A 25974-nucleotide genomic window follows, 5' to 3' on the forward strand; every position below is an offset into this window, starting at 1 on the left:
CAATGAATTGGATAGAGGAGGTAATATGGTCATTAAAATGGGTAAGTAATTCCCTAATTATTAGGACCCCTTTAATGAAAAATATATTGTAAATCTTTTAAAATCAAAATTAAAATATATGTTATTTCTTAATTAGGGGTATGATGGTGATAATTACATTTTTTTAATTAATAAAAACTGTTTTGGATTTATCTTAAAAATTTAAAATAAAATTGGGTTCATTGTAATAACACTTGTGTAATGAGGGGTTTTGTCAAATTATCCCTTAACTAAATCTATTTCAAACATAGAGTTGTATTAGGTGGTTATTAAGTATTTAAGTTTACTGTACTCATCAAAAAAAAAAAAGTACTTAAGTTTACTGCTCATTAATTGAATCTATTTCAAACATAGAGTTTTCTATGTAATATTTTCCTAAATACATGAACTATAATAATGAATTTCCCATTCTTTAATAAATTAATTATTTGATATGTACTTGCAATTATTCCACTAATAACTACCAAAGCTACTACCAAAATTATGGACAGCAAATTATAAAATAATGTCAGCAAACACAACTGAGAAATGTATTTTCCTTAGCTATAGTAAAATGCCCAAGGGATATTATATATCACCTCTACCAATTTAAAAAAAAAAATCAATTATATTTTTTTATAGGTCAAGTAAGATGTACATTAAAGCCACATCAAGTAAGCAATAGAAAAGCTGAAAATGTATAACACCCCATCCATGTATGAAACCCATAAACATATTCATGTCTAAAAATGGAGCACATTTCATCTTTCACTACTAGAGAATCTTGCTTTTTTCGCAACTCAAAACCATCATTCTTTAAACCAGCACCAAACTTGTGCTATTGACGAGGATGAGGATGATGATGATGATATGGGTGCATCGGAGACGAGTGTGGGGGCCCATTCTGGGGGTGAGAACGTAACGGGCCGGGCCCCATTGCAGGATTACCTCCAGGAGGAGGGGCGTAAGGGTAATTGTGCATCTGCATAGACATAGTCTGAGGTATTGCTGGATTCCAACCAGCTGAATGAGGTGGCATTGCACGAGGATCGGGCCCCACAGGATATTGTGGTCCACTGTATGCATGACCACCTGGACCTCCCCCTTGATATGGCTGCTGTCCCAGTATCGACGGTTGAGTATTCACAACAGGGACAGGAGCGATGGGAATGGTATAGTCTCTGCTCCTGTCGTTATTGACCTGAAAAAAAAAAACTATATATTTAATTCATGATCATACAAAAATGCACAAATAAATTATGCATTTTTTTCCAAGTCTCACCTTTATGCTGAGATCAGTGTGTCGAGAATACGAGATATGAAGCTTGCAGTAACCACCGTCATATATGCAATGTCCTTCCAAGGCTTCCTTTGCAACAACAGCTGTCTGGACATCTGCAAGTCAAATTGAGTTGTCAGTACCTAATCTAAATCTAAAACAACTAAATTACTGTACTTTTTAGCCCATTGAATGTAAACAGTGATTTTGAACAACTGTGGCATACGATTGATCAATTTCATCATACCAGCGTACTGAATCAAAGCTTGAAGACCTCCGTTTTTATCGAACATGGCAATTTTTTGGACAGGCCCAAATGATGAGAAGACCTAATAAGCACAAAATGAAATCAAAGTAAGGAATGAACCAACAACTGATGTATAATGCTTCTCATGTTTGAAGGTAGCTACCGTATTTAAAACGTCCAAGGTGACAGAATATTGCATGTTTTCGATGGAAGCAAGTAGAACATTGCTCTCCGGCTCCAGTTTTTTCCCATCAGCTCCAAGACTAACCTGTAAGAATGCAGGTCAATGTTGCCGTACAGCATCTGAAAGTTATGTAATTATGTATCTACTATGCATTTTATACTATTTTTGCACAAGTGAAGGATTTCATCTCTATGCATGCCATCAAAAGGTTAAAAGCTTCTCTCTTAAGATAACATATGAGTTTGTCAAGCATGGCCAATCAAATTTCCAGTTATACTAATTCAGGAGTAAATGATGTCAATATTAATTAAAGAGCTCATGCAATATTTACCTGGCCACTTGCATCTATAGCTGAAGGAGCAACGGGTAGCATAGGATTGGTGTAGTCCCTTTATTCACACAACGTAAAACGATTAGAATGTCAAAACACAAAACAAACTTCCATAAGAAATAAGTAATATCCGCAACAGATATGAGTTCGTGGTGCTACCGATATAAGATACAATATTATGATGTCTACCATTTCTGATCTCTAATAATGCAATTGGCAAAAAATGGATTCAGTTTACCTACTACGATGACTCTGAAATTTTACACTGAGGTCCGTATGTGCAGAATATGTGATCCTAAGTGAACATGGTCCCAGCTCTGGAATCAAATAGCTGCACAAATCCAACACAGAAGCAGCAGATCAACAAAGAGAACATCATTCAAGAAAATACATATTCAACACACTGAATAAGAATGGGTTATCACACATAGTGAAAGATTAGGAAAACCAAGTTATTTACCAAACATTTCTAAATTGGTGAATTACAACATTGTCCTTTTTCATGGACATAATATAGGGTGAAATACATGGGTTATTACGAGTTATTAAGCACATCATATTGTGTTGCGAACAAGACACTGGATGTGTCGGTCATTGAGTTTGTGATATCCTCATGCCTATTTTATTTTATAATTCAATAGAATGGTCCATATCTGGTTTTTCCACTCAAAACCTGCTCACAGGTGTTCTAGGTCACCCCTTTACCTATAAGAGCCTAACTTAACAGGAATTGTCGTTACTGAAGGTAAAGGTGACTAGAAATGAATAAACATTAGAGGTGAAGTGGGCTAAGGAACATGCATGTACCCCTTTAGAAGATTCTTAATAAAGCTTCTGAAAGATGTCCAGTCCCAATGTATTGACAACAGTTGGGGTACATCCAAATCCAAATATAAAAATCCAGATCACCTGGGAATGCTTCTTCCATCGAGGGCATCCTTGGCAGCACAGGCAGTCTCTGAATCAGAAAATTGTACTAGAGCCTGATGAAGGAAAAAAACATGAAAACTGTGAGATTTGAGAAAAATCTCCTACGGTCGAGAAATAAATTATCATTGAAAATGAGCTTTATGCAAGAGAAACACCTGGAAACCAGCAGTCTTCTCAAAGGTAGTAATCTTATGAACGAACCCAAATGCAGAAAATACCTGCAAATCAGACAAGATTTAAGTAATGTACCAGGTAAAGTATGTATTAGTAATAGCTTATGCCTGCCCTTTTAAAAGTCAAATAGCAAGCACCAACAAACAAGAAAAAAGAGATTGCAAATGACGCTGCCTTTTGTACTTTTTTGCTATTAGATGAGTCCCAGACTTCAAAATTTTCATAAGTGGTAGTGGTAGACCCTAACATGAAATTTAATTTATAAATAAATGCAAGCTCCATTATACAAGAACTTAATCCTGATAAAAGAAATGCTGTAAATTTGGGCCTTCAGGTAGCTGCAATTCTGCGGATGATTTCTAAGCAACTACATGATTTGGCAATTTTTGTACAACAAGTAAAAACAAAAAATATTATAATCATCCTAGCTCAAAACAATCGACATTATCTTTCTATCTTATACAGAAATTAATAAAACCAGTAAACTGGCTTCCTTCAAAATATGTCAGATAAAAGACGTCCGCAAAAAATGGATAGAAATTTTGAAAAAATAATGTAACAGCCCCTTAGACATTATGCTCAAAATTTGACGACATTGTAGAGAGGACTTCATGTGATTAATCAAATACAGAATGAAAAGACACCGTAACCGTGTCAAGATTTAAACTGGATGACTAGTCCAGAACAAAGGTAACTTCTAATGTTTTCCAAGAGCTCCCAATAAAGTCCAAGATCTAGTTTAGTATGATATTCTGTGGCTTTCGTTTTCCAGAAGTCAAACCCAATCTCAGATAGTATCGAAGTACTAAGCATGATTGGTTAAAAACTAGATTGAAAATTTCCTTTTCACATTAGATGTTATTAAAGTCGAAACATTATTAAGTACAATAGGAAAGAAAATAATAGAAATTTAAGATAAATGCAAGAGAATCCAAAAAGAAGGGGAAGAAACCTATCCTAGGCTTCTTAAAGAGTTAAGGCTAGAATCATGATGAAGAGGAAGGGAAGAAAGAGTCAGTGTTGAGCAAAGGAGAAAGAAGACAAACACACATGCGTTCTTTCTCCCGATGCAATAAGCTGCCATTGAAGATATTTCCTTGACATGTGCCTGCTGATCCATTCAGACTCTTGTCAAATAAAAGCTTAATAAAGCACGACATGCTACAACCTAGGCACAAAAATATCATAGAAAAACATCCTTCTATTGCCAATATTTAGATTGCTTCAGGTTAGGGATGAAGATGCTCGATTTCTTACCAGGTGAAGGACATCAATACTGACAAGACGTGCATCATTCCCCTCAATTGTTACCAAAAGCACATTTCCAGCAACATCTGCAGTAGTCTTGTTGTTGACTATCTCTTGTCTGTTGGAATATTGTAGGTAGACGGTTTTCCCTCGTACCTGAGCTGGCTCAGACGAAGATGCATAATACGATATCATGGCAATAGCTTGATTCAGTTCGGCCTAAGACGTGAAGAGATGCATAAGAAAAAAAGATTGTAACTATGAATCATTAAAGATTCACTCAGCTTCAATTAATCGAGCAACAATTTACACTTACGAATTCTATAAAAGCTTGGTTTCGATTGGATCCAACATTACACTTTGTGTTAACAACTCTTCCAAATGGCTTCCCCAGTTCGATCAGTTCCTCTTCAGTACATTCCCATGGCAAATTCCTCAAATGTAGAACCTTGGATGGAGGTTGCGTGTAGCGGAACTGAGGCTGGCTGGAAACGGACGACATTCCGCGCTACAACCAGAGCTTCAAAAGACAACTATATTTAATATCCTTAATAAAATGAATATAATAAGTAAACTACAAAATTCTAGCCATGAAGCATAACATTTGCTTCGAAAAACATACAAAATCATATGAAAGATATATCAAAACGCACAAAGTATTTTCTTATGTCAAGTCTTCTGCCAAACACAAATCGGAAACCCAATTTGAATCAAATCCCCAATTCAATTACAGATTGCAATACAACACTCAGCAATCGAAATGAATGGCACACGCAATAAACCGTAATCAGCTTGAAATTTTGATATTCCAGGAACTGGAGTTAATTCAATTGATAAATAACAGAAGCAACCCGTCAATTTAGATATCAAATAATTGGGCTCAAACAAATACCAGTATGTATGCGCACGAACCCTAATTTAAGAACCAACATAATTAATTAAAATTGAAAATAATGAAATCACACAATAAATATACAAGGAGAAACCGAAGTTACCTGATGGAAGAATCGAGAAATTAGGGTTCAGGCAGCGTGAAACAGCCTATCGGATGGAAAAAAATGCGCAGTGGTGGTTTTTGTGATTGTTATCGTTGGATGGAGGGGTTCGCCTTTGGCGTAAATTATATAACCTTGCGCCCAGCGGATGTTAGCAACTAGATGTAGATCTTGCGCTTATGGCGTATGTTAGTGTTTACCAATGTGGAATGACAATGTTGTGTATTAGGCCAGGCTGGCTGTTGGGCTCATTTGATTTCAATGTAACAAATATTTTAAAAATCGAACCGGTCAAGCTATTGAGTCATGGTTAGACCACTTCAATCGGGATTCAACAAGTGTTTTCTTTTTAATTATTTATATTTAATTTAAATACTAAATAAAAAATATTTTGTTTTACACACATTCATTCATTACCCCTTTCCAATTTAAACATAAATCAAATCTACATTACTTTTACCCACCCAATATATATATCAATATATCAACAAACACATATATTTCAAATATAATAAAATTTATAATCTAAATTAAATATCTTCCAATTTCAAAAAAAAAAAAAAACTTCAACCGGGCAATAATAAAACGATGTTTTATACATTTTATTTGTTTATTTAAAAAACAACGCACATCTGGGCGGAAAATGCGATTTTCACTCAAGTTCCGACATTGCGGTTCAACCGTTCAAACCGGACCAGACAATGCAATGGTTTGCGATTTAATCGGTCGATCCGGTCCGAGTTTCAAAAACACTTAATGTTACTTTATTTAGTGATTTGTAATGGTAATTTTATTTTCGAGATCACTTCTAATAATTTTTCATCCAATTATTTGAATTAATTTTTTTTCTACATTTCTAATTTTTTTTTAATTTAAGTATTTAAGTAGTTACATGTTTCTAGACATATATATATATATATATATATATCTTATATTTATATTTTTGTACTATGAATAAATATTAGTTGTGGTCTCCCACTTTTCCTGGTTTGCTCCATGTCAAAATTGCGTCCTGAATATTTCGCTAACCTCAAGAACTCAATCAAAATGGCGATCGAGCCGTCGTCGTTCTCCGGCACATGGAAGCACCACCGCTGGAAAGAGAGCACTATTTACCCCGACATTGTCTCCGCAAACAAAGCCATAACATCCAGCTACCAAGCTGGAGAAATCGAACGCGCCCGCCAGCTTTTCGACGAAATGCCACACCGAACCGTCGTTTCGTGGAACACCATGATTACCGGGTACACCAAATGGAACATGTTTCCCGAATCTCTACGCTTGATTTCTCTCATGCATCTTTCCAACGTCAAGCTCAACGAGACTACGTTTTCCGTCTCTCTAAGCGTATGCGCTCGTGCGCATTCTCTAATCAGCGGGCAACAGGTCCACGGGCTGGTCTTCAAATCAGGGCATCAAAGATTCAAGCTTGTGGGAAGCGCATTGCTGTACGTGTACGCTAACTGTCGTCAAATCGGAGATGGGCGGAGGGTGTTTGATGAGTTAAGCCAAGAGAACGAGCTGCTGTGGAGTTTGATGTTAATGGGTTACGTCGAGTGTAATTTAATGAGAGAAGCTCTGATTGTGTTCGACAAAATGCCAACACGGGGTGTGGTGGAGTGGACAAATTTGATTTCCGGGTTTGTAAAAAGTGAGGATCGTGGGTGCAAGATAGCGTTAAAGCTGTTCAATATGATGAGGGAGAGTGGCGAGGCTGTTCCGAACGAGATCACTCTGGATTGTGCAGTGAGGGGTTGTGCTAGATCGGGGGATTTCTCGATTGGAAAGTTGATTCACGGGCTTATAATCAAATCCGGATTCGAGTACAAAAGTTCCATTAGTGGCGCCTTGATTTCTCTGTATTCCAGCTCTGAATCCATGGATGACGCAGAGAAGGTTTATCATAGTGTCTCGAGCCAATCGTTGGACGATTCGAACGAGCTAATCCGCGGGCTTCTGAAGTTGGGTAAGATAGAAGAAGCTGAGTCGATTTTCGGCAATATGATTGATAAGAATCAAGTTTCTTACAATCTCATGATTAAAGGGTATGCAACATGTGGTCGATTCGAGGATTCGGAAAAGTTGTTTGAGCAAATGCCTGTCAGGATCTTGAGTTGTCTGAATACCATGATCTCGGTATATGGGAGAAGTGGTAAGATTGACAAAGCTTTGGATCTTTTCAAAGAGGCGAAAGGAGAATTGTGCCCAATTAGTTGGAACTCGATGATTTCGGGATATGTGCAAAACTATCTATTTAAAAATGCATTTGAACTATACCTAACCATGCGAAGATCGTTGATAAGCGAAACTAGATCCACCTTCTCTGTTCTTTTCCATGCATGTGCTTGCATGGGGTGTCTTCAACAAGGGCAAATATTCCACGGCCATGTGGCGAAAACCCCGTTTTCTTCCGACGTCTACGTGGGCACATCCCTCATTGACATGTACTCCAAATGTGGAAGCATCTCCGACGCAAGAGCATCTTTTTCTTCAATATCTTCCCCCAACGTGGCGGCATGGACGTCTCTGATCAACGGGCACGCCCACCACGGACTGGGATCCTCCGCGGTGGCGCTCTTCGATCTTATGGTGGACCAGCGGGTAGCACCTAACGGGGCGACTTTCGTGGCGGTTCTGTCCGCGTGCGCACGGGCAGGTTTGGTGGACGAGGGGATGAGATTGTTCCGTTCGATGACAGAGCGGTACCTCATAACTCCAGTGCTGGAGCACTATACTTGCATTGTGGACCTCCTCGGACGATCGGGGCTCGTGCGTGAGGCGGAGGAGGTTATCGAGGGGATGCCGATTGGAGCAGATAGTGCTGTGTTGACCTCGTTGCTACACTCGAGTTGGTTTTGGATGGACGTGGAGGTGGGGGAGAGGGTGTCTCGGAAAATGTTCGAGTTGGATCCCAATTACCAATCATCTGCATATGTTATTATGTCGAACATGTATTCGATATCGGGTAAGTGGGGGCAGAAGATGGAGATGAGGGATATGTTGAGAGAATTGGGTGGTAAGAAGGATGTTGGGTGTAGTTGGATTGATGTCAACAATAATACAAACCATGTGTCTTCATCACCTGTGTAAATATAGAGAGGAATAGAAAAAGGATAGACGAATTTTTTTAATGCATATACACGGCAGGTTGGGGATGTTAAGCCCGAAAAAAATGGAGGATTATACACTGTTAACTATTTTTCTGTGTTTAACTATAATACAAATGATCTCTATATAACATTTTTTTAGTGTACAGTAGTGGTATCCACAGTAAACCAATGGTGGTTCATTTGAAAACGTAGCGGCGAAGGTAATCGACTCGAGCTCGATGCTTAAGCTTCATGAGGGCCTTCACTTCGTACTTCCTAACCATTTCTCTTGAAATATTTAAATTTCCCGCAATTTCTCCGAGTGTTCTATCTCCTTTACCATCAAGTCCATATCTTTGCCTGATCACCAAATTTTCCTTGGGCTTGAGAGAATCAAGCTGTCAAAAGTATAAATGTTAACAACAATTTTAGTCATTTCTCGAGCAATATAAATCATATATCATGTATTGGTTAAGGCTAGGATTTACCACATCGTCTAGAGCAAGCCTGAGAAGTGCAGGCTGCTTTCTTCTATCTCCTTCGACACCATCCACATCGGTAATACCATTGATAAATTCTTCTTGAGTTACTGAATGGCGTGCGTGGAGTGAAATTATAGGCTTTGATACCCTCATCACTTCGTGGTATCTTTCTTGGGAGATACCAACTCGGCCCACAATTTCTTCATCAGTTGGCAATCTCTTAAGCTCAAACATCAACTCTAGCTTGGCCTTCCGGATTTCTACTCGCACCTAAATCAAGAAATATTTCATTTTTTAATAAATGTTTTCTTAATCGGTGTGAGATTAAGAAGGTAGTAAGAAAAGAAAAAAAAGCATATGGGGAAGCGTACCGACTCAAGGCCAAATGAGACTTTTGTGAAGCTTGATAGTGTCATAGATCGAATAATGGAATGCCTGATCCAAAAGAGGCCATATGTCGAGAGGCGCAACTTCCGTTTCGGCTCGAAGCGATCAATAGCAGTTATAAGACCCTTCGCACCAGCTTGGCAAAGGTCTTGGAATCTTGAGCCATTTGAGAAGTCTTGAAAATATTTGTTCATCACAAATAAAACGAGCCGCAGGTTGTGCTGTAACGAATTAAAACATAACCGCTTCAGTTAGATTTTTCCAGTGCAGATAGCTTAAGAACACAATAGATAGTTTCTCTTTTACCATGCATATACCTATCAACAACAAAAGAAAAAAAAACGAAAAATAAATAAATAAATATAATTACCTTGATCAACTTGTTTCTGGCAGCTCTACCAATTTCCAATTGCTTCCTCAGCTGAACAGTATCCATATTTATTGCCGTCGCCAGTTTCTCATCCGTCGGTTCTCTTCCTAAATTAATTTCTATGGTCTCCTTCACATCAAGGATTGCCTAAACAACAGTACACAAAGTGAGCAGAACAAATAATGAATACAATCAGCTTTTCATATTCAAATAAATAAATAATGTTTTCTCACCTTCACAGGTTGCATAAGCTTAAACAGCCACACATGCTCGGCTGAAGGAAGAACAGGCGGAATCTTCATTTTCTTCCAATCTAAGCTGACCAGATCAGAAGAAGCTGAATATTCCCTAACAAGCCTATCAATCTTCTCATCTTCGTCGTTCTTTCCGATTTTCCTTCTCTCGAAAATGGCATTCGATTCGTCTTCTTTCTTTGTCCTGAGAGCAATCCTCTTCTCAAGATTCAATCTTCTATCCTTACTCCTCCGACTTCTTACCACATTGTCAGCAATTTTCTCTGCCTCGTCAGCATCTCCAGTCCTCTTTCGCGGCTGCCTTCTTTTTACCCTTACATCTTTGACCTCATCGACGGAGATTTCTACCGTGGGACTCTGCTTGAAGATGTATTCCAGTTTCGCAGCAGCTTCGTAGTAATCCAAATCTACTGTACTTGGAGGGGCTTCGTCGGTCGATACAGCATTTACTCGTTCCGCGCGCTTTTTCACCTTTCTTAACCTCTTTTCATTTTCTTTAGTTGCCTCCAAGGGTAAAGCTGCGGATTCTCGCGGCGAAATTAGAACTATTTTCTTGATCTTATCGTTTTTGAACGCAAATACTACCGGCCTTCTCAATATTGATACGCGAGTCAAATATCTCTCGTTCAATCCCAACGAAGTTCTCGAAGCAGAGGTGGAAACAGTTACAACTCCCATGCCAAAGCTGTGTGATCCAAAATAATCGATGTGGAAAATCAGAAACCAGTAAATAATCAAAATTCCATGACAATTAAAAATTGAGTACAAATATATTAAATCGCCGTTTATTACACTGTGAAACCCCAAACTAATTTTGCACCTAAATGAAGTTAATTAGGTAATCATAAGTAATTACTACACGCAGCTGCTGCAAGATGAAATTATACAGCAAAGGCTGTCAATCATGGCGCCGATTATTGAATGTTAATTCAAAATTTTCAGAAAAAAAATTAAAGTTTCTTATGAACAAATTAAATACCAATAGGCAATTTAATCAGGATTTAGTAACGAATCGGCGAAATAAAACACCACATTTCACTGATTTTTTAGTTAAAAAAAAACTCATTAATGAACCAAAAATCCACATAATTTCAAAATCGCAACTCAAATCAACAAAAATATCAGTGCGCAGAACAGTGCTTCAGTACCTGAGTAAGTACAGTAGAAATATAGAGCCAAACGAGTCGACACGAAGATGCCTTTCGACGGCGATGGAATATTCCGGCGACAATTTGTGTGATGACAAAGGATCCGATTTCAAACGGGAAATTGTAATTAAATAAAATAAAAAAAGGAAATTGGAAATATAAATAATATGAACTCTGAATTTCGGCGTCCACAAGCTTTTGTGCTGCAAATAGTAGGAGGGCCATAATACTGACGAAGATAAAAGAGTCCACGTCAGTGTAACAAAAAAGGTTTATGGTGACGTGGCTAATGTCAAAGCAGAGATTGGTATTTTCGTTAATTTCTTATGGATGCTATTTGTGAAACGTGGCGCTTCATTAGAGGTACACGTATATCTCATAAAGTATGGGGCCTACTTTGCTTTAAAGTCAATGGTTTCGGCTGACCACCTTTTAGATTATATTTAATAATTAAATACAATATAATAATAACTTTTAACAAACGGTTTCGTGGTGTAGTTGGTTATCACGTCAGTCTAACACACTGAAGGTCTCCGGTTCGAGCCCGGGCGAAGCCAATTAATTAGTATGTTTTAATTTTGTTTTTTACCCAAAACATTCAGATAGTTGCTACACTTTAATTTCAACATATGCTAATCTGAATTCGATAAATGATTTTGCTGAGAAGCTAAAGGGATTTTGTTATTTCCTTCAAAGCTTTTCAACTTTTATATTTTTATTATTATTATGATGGTCGAATTACCTATTAAGTGCTACATTAATTATTAACTATCAAATTGTAAATCCAAAGACTTTGGAAGGAACTTTAAACTTGTACGGTGACAATGAACTGTATTGGCGTCAACGAAGCAAGATCCAATGGATACAAAAAAAAAACGAAATTCTTTCGTGCCAAGGCAACTAAAAGAAATCGTGTGTGTGACTAGGTTTTTCAAAATTCGAGAATGTATGGGATTTGGAAGAAAAATATTTCATTGCAAACGCGGTAACCGCGAGCACATTTTCAATGTGGCTCCGCTCAAATTCGATCCCCGGCGCCCCCGATGGGTTACCAATATCATTTTACAATACATATTAGCATATCTTAGGCTCCATTGCCATTGCATGTGTACGTGATCGATTTTCTCAATAATCATAAACTTCCTACAACTTTGAACACTACGTTTACTGTTTTTATCCCGAAAGTGAAAACTCGAGAAAATGCATGATTATAGACCTATTCATTAGCCCATGCAATTCAACGACGCCATACGACTCACCAAACAGCCTTGCCAAATTTGTACCCACCCACCAACGTCTTGGATATTGCTTTCTTCTTTGGTTTTCATTTGCCTTCCTTCACTTGATCATATATATATATATATATATATATATATATATATATATATATATATATATATAAAATCAGATACATGGAGATCCGGCCCAACCGAAAAAAGGCCAACATATATAGCCGTTGGGCTTAAAACAATTGCCAATCTTTTAGGGGATCAAAAAGTATAACCCAACCTAATATAAGTCAGTAAATCAATTTATTCATAAATTAAAAAAAAAAAAAAAAAAAAAAAAGAAGAAGAGGAGGAGGAGGAAGAAGAATATAGTTGCTAATTAATTAAGTCATCAGCTCAATACAAAAAAGTCAATAATATAATACCAACAAATTCAAAAATACAAATCAGTAGTATTAATTATGAATAACTACTTAATACTACAAAAATACATTATAAATTAATCAGCAAACATGTCAATAACTAATTAAATACATTTGCTTTTTTTATTTGCATTTCCAATTGCAAACCCTCATCGTACTCAAGAAGAAGAATTCCAAGCATTATTATTTGTTGCACCTAATTAATTAATTAAGTAATTAATTAATTAATTAGGAGAAAGTCTGCTGGATTTGCTGAGCCAAATCTTCTGCACTAAGCTGGCATTCAATTCCAATCTACCCAAAAAAAAAGGGGCACAGTCATGTAATAAATATATATACTGTATAGTCGTTGGAGGAACATTAATTTTTTTTTACATATGCAAAATAAAACAAAATATTTAATGTCCTTCCTTGTTTTCAGTGACAGTGTGTAATGTCTGCATGTTTTAAATGACTTTAGGGATTAGTGGTTAGCCTGTATCTATTTATTCTACATATATCACTTAGAAGAATTGTGCATTGCTAAATGACTTCAAACTCGAGCTCGAAAAACAGGAGTTCTAGCTCGTGAGCTAATGAACCGGCTCAGAGCCGTATAGTTAATAGTAAATATATTACGGGCACCTCCTATGGTAAAACTAAATAACTTACGAAATTTTGTGGTATTGCTAATTACAAATATCCTCCTGAACTCTTTATTTGTCTTACAATTAAACCTTTATGAAATCACGAGTAACGAAATCTTGAAGATTTCATCGAATATTCATTCTGAATTTTCAAATTTACCCCAAGGGATATAAATAAAATATACCCATAGGGTGGTAACTGTAATATTTTGTCTTAGCTTAGGGAGGATACGCGTAATTTATCGGTAGCTTGTTTCTTCAACAAAAGGGTAATATTATATACAATTCATTCGTTCCGTTGGGGTTTATAACATATTGTTAGTTTTAGAGTATATTTGTAATTATCAATACCACATAGGATTGTAAGTTATTTAGTCTTACTCCATGAGTATCCGTAATTTGCCCATATATTAATGATAGTAATTTAAATTTAAAAGTTAAACTTGTTTAGATATTATAAAAATAAATTTTGCTATAAATAATAATACTTCAAACTAATAATATTTATTAATTTTTATAATAATAATAATACTTAATTAAAATAACTAAATAAACCAAAACTTTCTTGTGAGTGATGATGGTGAGCTTGAGTATGAGCCTTGAAAATTTAGGCTCGAGCGAACTTAGCTCAAACTCGAGCTCATAGAAATATACTTGAGCTCGTGTGAGTTCAGTTAACTTTATATCAATAAAATATAACCGATGTATTCCACTCGGTGCAGCATAAAATGTATATTGTAAGGTGTAACTTCATCTTCTATGTATAGGCCATAATATATTAGGAAGAAGTAAGACATTTAACTTTTTTTAGCTTGTCATGCGTCCATATATATCTTAGTATTTTTATTCAATTATATATAGGCTTAATTCCACTTTGCACCCTTGAAATATACCATTTTGGCACTTTGCACCCTCGAAACAAATTAATAGCACTTTGCACCCTCGAAATACAATAAATCATGCATAATGCACCCCAAATGAATTTTTAAAGCTAAAAAATGTAATTTAATATTTTTAGTGGTTTTTTTTTTAGGATGCCAAATCTCAAATATTTTTTTTATTCATCAATCATTTTGAAACTATAAAGTTCAAAAATAAAAATAAATTTTATATATATATTAATTTTTTTTATAACAAAAATCAAATATTTTACGAAAAAAAAATCATTCAACTATTTCGTTATCAAGTTATCTGAAAATCATATTTTCTTCCAAGTATTTTCACCTAATATTTTCAAACAGTTACATAAAAGCTCCATCAATCGAATAATTTAGTGATAAAAGCTTATTTTTTATTTTTTATTTTGTAAGAAAATGTAGGCTTTTTAAATAATCCGTGTAGTTTTTATTTTTTCGCACTTTGTCCGCTCGAAATTAGGTTGGGGGTTCAAGAAAATAACAATTTATTTTTTTTATTTTGCACCCCGAAAAAAAAAACACCAATGAAAAATAAAATTGCCTTTATTATTCAATTCAGGGTGCATTGTGAATGATTTATTGTGTTTCGAGGGTGCAAAGTGCTATTAATTTGTTTCGATGGTGCAAAGTGCCAAAATGACATATTTCAAGGGTGAAAAGTGGAATTAAGCCATTATATATAATATGATTGCACCACATATATGAAATTTAATTGCAAAAGTATAGTAGTGTACCTTAATTGTGAACGAATTGACCATTTTGCCATCAACCATGCCGATGCTGACGTGGAGGATCTCTAGGGCAAGTTCCTCAAGTGCAGCAACAATCTTGACCGCCTGGCCCGGTACGCGGTTCGACACCGTTTTGAGCGCCAAATTGGGCCCCGCAAATTTCACCTCCACTTCGGCCAGGCCCGATTTCGAGGTGGCCACTAGCTCGTTCACCGCGTCGTTGATGGACGACGACGCGGACGAGTTGCAAGGAGAAGGCGGTGGCGGATGCAGCTGGCTTTGCATCCAGGGTTTGTACGCGCCGCTTGGTTGTGGGGTGCGCGGGCTTATTGACGGGCCGGGCCTCGGGCTCACCGGTGGCTTACGCGGGCTGAGCGTGGAAGAGGGTCTCGGGCTTGAGACGAGCCTCGGGCTTAGAACTTCGTTGTACACTTTTCTTTGCTTCTTGGATTCGAGGGATTGTAGGAGCTGCTGCAATTCGTTTATGTAATCCACTACTCCACCAATTATTGATGCTTGGTCACCCTAAACAAATTAAACTTTATTAATTACATAAATACAATTAGTAATAAATTTAATAATGAGACTTTTTTTTTCAAAATTTTCAAAAAAAGTTTCTGCATTTTTTTTTTTGATTTTTTTTCCTTTTAGGTGATATATTTGAAGTGCTACATGTATTTATTAACTAATACATATTGAATTAAAGCTTAATTAAGACTAAATAAAATATTTATTAGCTAAATACTGGTATTTATTTTATTTTATTTTATTTTCTCGTTCTCCAATTGAACAACTAATAATTAAGGAAATAAAAAGTAAGAAGATAAAACAATTTAATCCCCATAATTGTATTAATTTATTTATTTTCATTTATTTCAATTTCATAGACAAAATCTTGGGATATTGAAATAAATATATATATATATATATACTTTAACAAGTAGGAAATAAATGCATCTATGACCATTAATCCAGATAATATTTCCATCATATATATAAATAGCTTTCTGCTACAAAATAGATCTAATAACACAAATAGCTCGGTCACCACTCGTGGTATATATAAAAAATAATAATATTTTATCCAATAAATATTCATCAAAAAATAAATAAATATAATTAATTAATTAAAAAAAAAACTTACTCTTTTGACATAAAAGCAAGGCATCAAAGAACGAAGCACAGAAAGATGCTCATTCATCTGCTTCCTTCTGTTTCTCTCCACAGTAATATGAGTCATTCTTTGCTGCCCTTCTTCCATTTCACTAGCAAAAGCTGAAGCAAAAGCAGAAGCTGAAGCAGAAGCAGAAGCTGAAGCTGCATTCAGCTTCTGCCTCTTGCACTTTGGCAAACCAGCTTCTACCTGATCTGCAGCTAATTCATCAGATTCTTGGCCAAAAGGAGATGAATTATTACTACTATTATTATAAGCAGTCGATTTTCGGAACTCAAAACAGCTTTCGACGCCGCTTCCAGCAGCTTTCGACGCCGGAGTATTGTAACCGGAAGCGCTTTCCCAAGCTTCAAGCACACTGAAAATATCATCAGAAGCAGCAGGTGAAGTGCAAAAGCTGTTGTTGGAACAAAACTCGGACTCGTCGAAGAAATAATCGGATAAATCGGCGCTCTGATCACGGCCTTCCATTTCAAAAAAAATAAAAAAAATTAAGCTCGCAGCAGCTTAACGGAAAAGTCGACGGATTATTAAAAAGTCGAATCTTGAGACGATTTTTTTGAAAGGGACCAAACAATCACCATCAATGTGTGTTTTTTTTTTTGCTTTTGGGAAGAAATATATATAATGGTGTAATTGTGAGTGTGTGTGTATTTTAAGGGTTGGCCGTTAGGGTTGTGGGGTTGATATAATATATATATATATATATATATATATATATATATATATATGTGTGTGTGTGTGTGTGTGTGTGTGTGTGTGTGTGTGTGTGTGAGGAGAGAGTGACAGCGGAGTGAAAATGGGTAAGTGCAGCATAACAACTGTGTAGCCGTTACATGGAATGTTACTATTAACTTCAACTACCTAAGGAGAGAGAGAGATTACATAATAGCTTGCAAACCATACGAGAGATGTAAACCACACTAGGCTAACCATGTGTGACAAGCTCGACCTAGCGACCGTTAGCAAGGGGATTCGAACTTGGGTCAATTGACCCAAGCTCTCTTGCTCCAACCGCTAGGCCACCCTTGCGGGAGAGAGAGAGAGAGAGAAGAAATTAAAGAGTTAGGTTTATGGGAAGGGAGTGTGGGAATAGCTATATAGCTTATATTATATTTTTATATACATATATGATTGTGTGATCTCGACTACCGCTATTAAATAGTAGCGTTGATGTAAGACGTTCGGTTGATAAAATTTGTATTAATTCAAACTCGTTATTAAAGTTGAAGCAGACAATTAGTTGGTACTATTTTATTAATTAATAATACCCACGCATCTCCCATGTGATTAACTTTGTAAGAGGTTACTTTAAAAAATGAAAAGGACAAATTTATTCTTCAAATTATATCTTATTATTGTTAACTAAGTGGTATTATAGTCAAATTACATATTATAACATACTTTATCAGATTCAATATAAGATCTAATCTAACATATAGAACATCATGCTAATTAAATAATTAATTAGTTAGTAGGTAAGTAATACAATCTCATCATCAAATCTAAACTTATCCGACATAAGTAACCATACGAGACCTTACTGTAAACTGACGTAATCACGGTTTCTGAGTATATTGAACAATAACCGAGCTAAATTAATTAGTTTGTGTGTATGTGCCAAATGCACCATAAAACTGAGATTTGCCCTACCACCAATTAATTTTAGAACAATCGATGGTAGAGTGTGAGGTATATAAATTCAAATAAACTTACTTACAAATTTATCTAATAACTAATTCAACCATACATGGTTAAAAGAGGCATTGAAAATAAATCTTGAATAATGAATAATGGGCAAATGGGCAACATTTAGAAATAAATGACAAGACCATTTGAATTCGTTCAAAATTCAAATCAATCACAATAACATAAAATTATACAAATTAGACAAAGACATCATCTTTAAAATCATTTATTTATTTTGTTATGGTCCAGAGAGAGAGAGAGAGAGAGAGAGTAGATCTATTTGAATATTTGAATAGACATGGCATGTTGATATATTTAGGAATGTCTGGATCGACATAGTTAGCATGTATTTGATATGATCTGAAAATCAGAAGCTACCTATATAAATAAATAAATAAATAAATAAATAGAAGCACACTGAGTGAATATTAATTTCTCTGTATTAAATGGGTCCCACTGCGTGAGGGGATGAAGCTTCATATTAATTTCGTACCTGCCAATTTTTTAATTGCTTCTCAGCCCAATTGCTCTTTTAGATTTTGAATATCTAGCAAACAATTTATGATTTTATTCTATGGCACATCTAATAAAGTACACACCACACCGAATATATACCATAATCATCAATTAATATTTACAAGAGCTACCTCTAAATACTCAAAGTTTCATATCTGAACCAAGTTTTCAAGAAAACCCACTAAAAATTCCTTGCTATACTACTGCAAAGAACATATCTAATTAATCATTTTGTGCTTATTTTTTGTTAATACCCCCCCACAAACAAAATATTTAATTTGGTCCTGCCTATATTCATTCCCCTGTCTCTGTATATAATTATTATTTAATTATCCTTTTAGGACCTAAATGCATAACTGCAAGTACCTTTTGTTCCTTGGTATTATTAAAATTCTTATCAACTTTACAACATTCAAAGTGCACAATATTTAATTGGCAGTGTGTGATGAATGCCAATTCTGAATTGATAATTAATGTTGTGAGGCAACTTGGAATTTAAAAAATAAATACAAAAAAATAGCAGTAATTACTAAATTTAGGATTTAGTTTGCAGTTTTGTCCTGTGTTTGGTATTCAAGAAAGACTTTAAAGTTCATATATATATATATATATATATATATATATATATATATATATATATATATATATGATAAAGAAACTAAAATATCGCACAATAGCCCACAAACCACATGAGAGGTGTAAATTGCAACCGAGAAACCACAAGCGACGAACTCAACTTAGAAATTATTGGCAATAAGCATAGAATTTGGGTCGTTAATCAATGTATCAACTAAACTAGCCTAACGAACTCATTTATTCATATAAGCTATATATCATTTAATGAACATATATTTAATCAATTTGCATTTCATCAATAGAGACAAATTAAATCCCGCATGATCAACGATCACCGAAAATAAATCAAGTAGAGCAAAGTTCAAGATCTAGTAGATTGTAGGGCTCGTTGGTTATCGCTATAAGGTTCTACTGACTAAATAATGGGGGCTAATAACACGTTCGGTTGGCAAGATTCACACTTTTTCTAGCATGCTACTAAAATCAAAGTCCAATATCAAATACTATTATTTTATTAAATTAGTAGACCCCCAAGATTAATTTAATAGGAGTGACTAAACAAGTAAAATACTATTTTATCCTTCAAACTACGTGTTAATGTTATTATATAAAAGATTTTATAAACAAATCACACATAATACCATAATTTAACAGATCTTTAACAAAAACGAATCTAATGACCCGAACGTCTAACTAACTAAATAATTAATTAGTCAGTAGATAATTAATCTAATCTCACCTAATCCAAACAAATCCGATATAGGTAACCGAGCGAGTAAACAAGTAAAATGACAATATACAAGTAAAATCCGATATATGTATGCATGTATGTATATGCATATGTAGAATGGGGGTGGGGACGAAGGTAATAAATTAAGAAGAGCAGAGAAGGGGGCTTACGAAATAGAAAGAGGAGCAAGTTGTGCCTGTGAAGAAAGGAGGGTTCAAGAACAAGGCTTTCAATGCGCAGCCACACAGACACGGTATCTCCGTGCCTATTTATTTATTTATTTTTCTGCAATTAATTTTTCAACATTTACTCTTCTTTACACAAAACACCACCATTGTGTGTGTGTCGTGGAATCAGCATTCGTCGACAGACATTACTTAATACTAGTAATTGTACTACTACTGCATGGGAGTGCGTTCTGAATGAAAAAAAATCATCACTTCTTTCATTGTATATTTAATTGCATTTACTTCTTTTTTCCTCTACTGTACCATATATACATATGTATATATTACATACATACATACAGATACAGGCTGTGGTATTGTATACCACACCAAGTAAATGGTGTACTGTGTCTGTGCGTGCACATAATACATATAAACAGCATGTATACATGTGTAGTGTGTGTGCAAAAATATATTACCTAGAATCAGATTACTCTATAATTTATTTTTTTCCAAATTTTAGGGCAAATATATATTTCTAATTATTTTCTGGACTGTGCAAATAGATATAATACTTATGTAGGACAAAAATTCTAACAGAAAACTCAAGTAAATAAGGTAGGTGGATTTCCCTCTCCAGTCTTTAACTCATTTACACAGTCTGACGAAAAAAAAAAAACATCAGTAAAGGCGGCGGGCCCCACAAAAATGTATGACGGAAACACCATTACTGCATGCAGGACAACAAAATTTACCATGTGTTTTAACGACTTTACCTCATTTGAAAACTTACTACGTTGTTTGTTTGAAACGGCCGGTAACAAAAATCGAGGCTTTGGAGTGGGTGTCCGGTGAGTTTCATGCCTGCCTGATCAGAAGAAGCCTTTGATGGTGGGGCCCACCTCCTTGATTGCTAAATAGATTTTACATGGCCCGTTTCGATGTGAAGTCGCCATCTTACATTGCAGCAGGTATTGATGCATCCCCCCTTTTACTGCTCCACAAAATTTCGATATACATGGACAAACATATATTAAAAAAAACACGTTACATACGACAGCATATATATAATGGTAAAAGAAGAAGGGATGCTGTATTTTACATCAAACTTAAATGTAACTAATGTCATGCAAACTGAAACAGTCATTTCCATTCGAAAGTCGGTAAAAGAAAGATGATTAGGGTAAGAATCTATGGGGAAATTACAGAAAGACCAAGAACCAAGAAAGAAATCTTTGGCTAAATACTTTCATCCAAATCAGCTTTTTTAAGGGGAAATGAAATAAATATGATTCATATGTGTCTTGCAAAATGAGAAAAATGACCAATTGGCTTCATTTCTCGAAATATTTAATTTGTTCAAAAAAATCTGAAGACGACAAAAGAATTTTCCCTTGCATAAATAGAGAATTTTCCGTTAGTTAGTTTATTGAATGGGTATGTATAGCCATAATGAGTTGTAGTTATTGTGGAATTATAATATGTGTGACCATATATGTTCATGTTTTATTGGTAGAAAAAATAAAATTTCAGTACTATATTCCAATTGCACCATGTAGCATAAAAAACTATTCGACTATTCATTTAACGGATAAGCATCGATCGGGTAAACCTTACCAAATCAAAATTTTGAATGGCACCAAACACCAAATCATTACCCAAAAATGTACGTTGGTTTGACATCTAGAAAGTGACTCCATGCCATTCCGTCGCATGAATGTTACAATCGCAAGGTTGAGAAATTATTCTTCTAAGTCAGAGAGAAGTAAGAATTGCTGTAAAGATTATCGGAAATAAGAGAGTGAAAAATAATTATCTTTAAAAATTATGTAGGAACAGTGCAAATTATTGATAGCATACCTGGTAAATGCAGAAACCCGTAAATAACAAAATGGAAAACAGTAGACTCTAGGCAGAAGTACAAAAGTGTCCCCACCTGTACAATAAACACACGATTATGTAATGATTCTTACAAGCAAAATGCTGTACTGATACTTTAGCCAAGCTTTTAGAATCCAATGCTAGACCAAAGGACCAAACATGCCACGATTCAGTTATTATTTAGTTTGGAACCATAAATTGACGTCTTAACAGTTTAGTGCCAAAGATGAGACGTTTATGAAGAAAAGAATAAGATACCTTATAATGTGATGACGATAATCGAACAAATTGTTACCTTAACCTATTCCGCAAACCAATAACCAAAAATTTACAGTCAAGGTTTTACAACAAATATAAAAACAAAAATTTCGTTAAAGAGCGAATAGCAAATATTCGCTTATCCTTCGAGTGAACCTAAAACAGCCGAAACAATATGCAAAGATCCAGTAACTACAATTATCCCATTTTTGGATCCAGATTTTGCAGTGAGGATGTGATTTCCGAATTTAATCGAAGCCATTAACGAACCCTCCATGAATAAAATTGATTTAGTACAACGACGCTCAATCAATTCATCTTTGACCGTTTTGCATTCAAGAAAATCAGCACCATTTTCTCCACATGCTTGAATCCAAGATTCTTTTAACGAGGATGATGAAGTCGTACGGAATCTTTCTCCAGCAATATCAATTTCGGTTAAACATACAGCTTCGAGGCATCCAGCTGTAGAAAGATACAGATTATAGAATTATAGAAATGGATTTTTATAAAATAGTTAATCTTGTTTTGGTTAATCATATCTTGGCAAACCAAACGAGTCGTAACAGTAATAATAAAAGCATACACAGGCCAAAACAGAGAGTTACCCGAAAGTAGCACTCTCGCAAAACCTAAATGATCTTTATCATTGGCCATAGCCACCACAAGAACCAATCTTGACTCGGGAAATGCCATCTTAATCATGGTTAACAAAGCTTGTGCAGATTCTTTGGTGTGAGCTGAAAATAATAATTAAATCAAACATTTAGCACAAATCTGTCATTAAATAAGGGAAATTAATCTATGTAGAAGTCCCAAAAAAATAAATAAAAGATAAATTAAAACATTTGCAAATCAAACCTCCATCAAGCAGTATATTTGCTCCGGGAAACCCTAGCATCTCGGCTTCCTTGAATGTTAAAAATTGGCTTCTACCAAGCAAATATGCGCATTCTAAACCAACACGTATTGATCTCTCCGATAATTTCCAACCTGACATTATTCGTTAATTTTTTTACGAAGAGAAAAATTATTTAAAATTTATAGAAATGCTCAAATTGGAAGGTGAAAGAGAATAATAACCAGTGCTATTTTCCCACACCTTGACCACGAAGGCAAAGTGCTGCACAGGTAGCAGTAGCAGCGTTCTGAAGCTGGTGAGAGCCAAGAAGACGTAATTGTACATCAAACAACTCAATGAACTGTAGATGGAAAGATTCGTATTAAATTATGCAATATGAAATTCAATAATAAATTTATCGGAGTTCAAGGAATCAAATTATAAAAGGCATTAAATTCACATACCAATTGCAGGTCCCTCTCGATTAGGAGCAGAATATCACATAATTGGCGGGGCATATCACATGCTGTTGAAAAACCTTTGAGAACACTTCTATTTCCAGGATCAGATGCTGATATTACAGGTGAACGCATAGATAATGCCTTGTCACGAATAATACGTTCAATATGTGGAAGAAATGGACCGCCTAGAACCAGCTGAAATATTTTAATCAATTTATCAGAACTGCACATGTTAGTTCTTATCTTTATAATATGTTGCAAAAAAACAAATATACGTCAATACATGGTATTGAAGTATTGACGAAGGCGTATATAATCTTTCCCCATCCAAAGTTTCTCTAATTTTTAATCGTTTGAATTGAAGTTCACAATTTGAATTTAATATATTTTATGAGGAGATTCTGAAGTACACAATATATCTATGAAGAACCACCTAACTGGACGCTGTTCTTTGATTATTCCCGATTTAGCCACTGCAATACTCTCCAAAGAGCCACCAAGTGCAGCTAGATGATCTGTACCTATATTTGTAATTATAGACGCAGCCAGATCGGAACTAGTAAGTACATTAGTTGCATCCCGAGCTCCACCTAATCCAGCCTATAGATTGTATTACAAAAGACGAAACAAAAACAAAAAATGAATTGGTCAAAAAGTGATACGCAGTTAATTTACACACAGTGCAATCTACCAAACAGAATAGAATTGTGACATTGATATATGAAATAAAACATATAATTTTTGTTATAAAGATTCAATTATTAGAAGACGAAAACAGGAACCTGAATTAGTCTGTTAAAAGGTACCTCAATAACTGCAAAATGAACCTTCTCTTCAGCAAATAGGCTGAACGCTACAGCGGTTAGAATCTTGATTTCAAAGAAAAAGCACCATAGTCAGATTCAATTAAAATAATCAAAGTCAACACAATAATCTGCCTACGACAAGTATACCTCAAACTGAGTTAGCTGCCCTTCTTCAAGTTCTACAGTCATGTCAATAAGCTCCTTTATTTTGAGGAAATGAGAACTCAAAGCCTTTGCTGAAACCGGCTCCCCACCTGGTCCCAGTGTTATACGCTCTCTAATAGTTCGTATATGTGGACTTCTCGAAAAAAAACATAAATCATTAGATCAAATTATTATGTAAAATGTATACAGTAAGCAGTCGAGTTTGTAGGTCGTGATAAACGAAGCCTCGTGATTCTGACATCACGTAGCCTTAAACAAAGAATTACAGACCATACCTCGAATAGCAACCAACAGAGTACCCTTCGGCGCGTAAAATGCTGGAAAGAAATGCAGCAGTGGATCCTTTCCCTTTCGTACCAGAAATATGTACAGCCTATAAATAATCATTGCCGGTTTACCCAATTCATATTCTAAGCAAGAAAACCAAAGACCACATGCAGGCAGGCATTGATGAGTAAAAGCTATAACACCAGAAGCTAAAATCACTTGCTGATTGATTACAATTATAACAATTAAAAACATAATCGGTACTCGCACAGTGTTTGCACCAATAAACAACTCGAATTGATGATAAATATGCACAAATCAAACAAATTGCGAACATGTAATTGATGGGGAAAAATTGATAAATCTGACCTTGAATTTGGATTGTGGATTGCCGAGATTGTGCAGCAATCTCCTCATTCTACCTAAATCGAATCCGTCGTCGGAATCGGTGCCGGCGCCTTTGGGAACGCCGGTTTTTTCGTAGTTGTTGAGTTTCTCCATGTAATCCGTGAACTCCTTCAGCTCTTGGCTATCTGGTAGCGCAGTTGAAAAGTCCCGCCGTGGGGCGTCGAGAAATGTCATCGACTTAGCAACGATAGGGTTTCTTTGTCTGCTGTGAGGGAGAGCTGTGAGTAAACGTACAATGCTGCGAATTTTCATCTTCAGAGAAAGCAAAAGGCAAATTTGTGGAAAAGGATGAGTATGAATAGTAGGGGTTGGAGGGAGAAAATGAAAAATCCAAGGGTGGATTTCAAATCCATAATAACAAATCCCTCCGACTTGTTTGGATTGAGGGATTTGGAGATGGATTTCAAATCCCCACCCTCCTTTTTAGTTGTTTTTTGAGCAATAGTGGTGGATTTCAAATGACACCAAAATTGGAGTCATTTCAAATCCATTCCCCAAATCAAATCCCTCCCCAAATCCCTCCATCCAAATGAACCCCAATATTATTGATCTTTTTAAAATATTTTAATTAAAAGATATTAACTGATAGTTTAAATTTAATTCTTCATGCGTTAGCACTCAGTCGACCAAGTGTATTAGGGTGTGTGTCTTACGTTCGCGGTTGTCTTGTATTTATAGGGTTATTTCTATAAGCCAGCGAAGAATACAGGGGGCGATATCACCATTGATCTGCACACACCAATGTGTTTTTATGTATATGAATGGTAAAGATCTACCCGGTGTATTTCACCATATATAACATAAAATAGAGACCGTATTTACAGTCAGAGTATAGACTTCAACTCGTTCATTTAACTCGTTTTAATCTGTCTATATAGGGTTATTTCTATCAGCCAGCGAAGAATACACGGGGCGATGTCACCATTGATCTGCACACACTAATGTGTTTTTATGTATATGAATGGTAAAGATCT

The 25974-nt window shown here is 35.5% G+C and overlaps 5 protein-coding genes and 1 non-coding gene across 9 annotated transcripts; 2 read left to right on the forward strand and 4 right to left on the reverse strand.

Annotated features, from left to right (window-relative positions):
• Window positions 1-626: 626 nt before the first annotated feature.
• LOC105977773 (polypyrimidine tract-binding protein homolog 2) lies at window positions 627-5603 on the reverse strand. The gene is given in 12 exon segments (XM_013003143.2): window positions 627-902; window positions 905-1219; window positions 1301-1413; window positions 1545-1626; window positions 1708-1812; window positions 2060-2117; window positions 2298-2390; window positions 2969-3042; window positions 3145-3207; window positions 4421-4630; window positions 4728-4931; window positions 5407-5603. Coding segments are annotated over 11 exon segments (1374 nt in total). The 5' UTR covers window positions 4914-4931; window positions 5407-5603; the 3' UTR covers window positions 627-827.
• A 799-nt stretch (window positions 5604-6402) lies between these two features.
• Window positions 6403-8644, forward strand: LOC105977752 (putative pentatricopeptide repeat-containing protein At3g25970). Its single transcript, XM_013003119.2, has one exon. The coding sequence runs from the start codon at window positions 6403-6405 to the stop codon at window positions 8494-8496; it is 2094 nt and encodes a 697-aa protein (XP_012858573.2). The 3' UTR covers window positions 8497-8644.
• Window positions 8510-11424, reverse strand: LOC105977753 (RNA polymerase sigma factor sigE, chloroplastic/mitochondrial). Its single transcript, XM_013003120.2, has 6 exons — window positions 11137-11424; window positions 9968-10673; window positions 9735-9881; window positions 9349-9585; window positions 8984-9247; window positions 8510-8893 (listed from the first exon to the last, which is right to left on the reverse strand). Exons 2-6 carry the CDS (start codon window positions 10664-10666, stop codon window positions 8693-8695), a joined length of 1548 nt encoding a protein of 515 aa, XP_012858574.2. The 5' UTR covers window positions 10667-10673; window positions 11137-11424; the 3' UTR covers window positions 8510-8692.
• Window positions 11425-11619: 195 nt separating this feature from the next.
• TRNAV-AAC (transfer RNA valine (anticodon AAC)) lies at window positions 11620-11693 on the forward strand. The gene has a single exon. It is a non-coding gene; the product is annotated as a tRNA-Val (tRNA).
• A 1068-nt stretch (window positions 11694-12761) lies between these two features.
• Window positions 12762-16914, reverse strand: LOC105977405 (transcription factor SPEECHLESS). The gene is made up of 3 exons (XM_013002711.2): window positions 16206-16914; window positions 15065-15586; window positions 12762-13081 (listed from the first exon to the last, which is right to left on the reverse strand). Exons 1-3 carry the CDS (start codon window positions 16704-16706, stop codon window positions 13016-13018), a joined length of 1089 nt encoding a protein of 362 aa, XP_012858165.2. The 5' UTR covers window positions 16707-16914; the 3' UTR covers window positions 12762-13015.
• Window positions 16915-20478: 3564 nt separating this feature from the next.
• GLA1 (Folylpolyglutamate synthetase family protein) lies at window positions 20479-25359 on the reverse strand. 4 transcript variants are annotated; one of them, XM_088819614.1, is made up of 13 exons: window positions 24962-25359; window positions 24601-24698; window positions 24308-24458; window positions 24161-24223; window positions 23793-23954; window positions 23358-23549; window positions 23155-23254; window positions 22914-23045; window positions 22661-22792; window positions 22053-22517; window positions 21774-21849; window positions 21531-21660; window positions 20479-20907 (listed from the first exon to the last, which is right to left on the reverse strand). In XM_088819614.1, the coding sequence occupies exons 1-10, from the start codon at window positions 25250-25252 to the stop codon at window positions 22192-22194; spliced, it is 1647 nt and encodes a 548-aa protein (XP_088675740.1). In that variant the 5' UTR covers window positions 25253-25359; the 3' UTR covers window positions 20479-20907; window positions 21531-21660; window positions 21774-21849; window positions 22053-22191. The 4 variants fall into 4 exon arrangements, with proteins under 4 accessions (XP_088675740.1, XP_088675741.1, XP_088675739.1 ...); XM_088819615.1 differs by having other exon boundaries at window positions 21531-21663; XM_088819613.1 differs by having other exon boundaries at window positions 21531-21688.
• Window positions 25360-25974: the final 615 nt, after the last annotated feature.

The sequence above is a fragment of the Erythranthe guttata genome, chromosome 6, assembly GCF_056151865.1.
Source record: "Erythranthe guttata isolate IM_541 chromosome 6, IM_541, whole genome shotgun sequence".
In the NCBI taxonomy this organism is placed as follows: Eukaryota; Viridiplantae; Streptophyta; class Magnoliopsida; order Lamiales; family Phrymaceae; genus Erythranthe; species Erythranthe guttata.

Bases quoted from the DNA above. Each gene is read 5' to 3' on its own strand.
- LOC105977752 (XM_013003119.2), top strand. From the start codon at position 6,403: ATGTCAAAATTGCGTCCTGAATATTTCGCTAACCTCAAGAACTCAATC.
- LOC105977753 (XM_013003120.2), bottom strand. From the start codon at position 10,666: ATGGGAGTTGTAACTGTTTCCACCTCTGCTTCGAGAACTTCGTTGGGA. The intron at 9,882-9,967 runs GTGAGAAAACAT...ACTGTTGTTTAG, and splicing joins AGCTTATGCAACCTGTGAAG to GCAATCCTTGATGTGAAGGA. The intron at 8,894-8,983 runs GTAAATCCTAGC...TACTTTTGACAG, and splicing joins GGCTTGCTCTAGACGATGTG to CTTGATTCTCTCAAGCCCAA.
- LOC105977405 (XM_013002711.2), bottom strand. From the start codon at position 16,706: ATGGAAGGCCGTGATCAGAGCGCCGATTTATCCGATTATTTCTTCGAC. The intron at 15,587-16,205 runs GTAAGTTTTTTT...TAATTTGTTTAG, and splicing joins CTTGCTTTTATGTCAAAAGA to GGTGACCAAGCATCAATAAT. The intron at 13,082-15,064 runs GTACACTACTAT...TTTTTTGGGTAG, and splicing joins TCAATTCGTTCACAATTAAG to ATTGGAATTGAATGCCAGCT.
- GLA1 (XM_088819614.1), bottom strand. From the start codon at position 25,252: ATGAAAATTCGCAGCATTGTACGTTTACTCACAGCTCTCCCTCACAGC. The intron at 22,793-22,913 runs GTTTGATTTGCA...TATTATTTTCAG, and splicing joins AAATATACTGCTTGATGGAG to CTCACACCAAAGAATCTGCA. The intron at 22,518-22,660 runs GTAACTCTCTGT...ATCTTTCTACAG, and splicing joins TGCGAGAGTGCTACTTTCGG to CTGGATGCCTCGAAGCTGTA.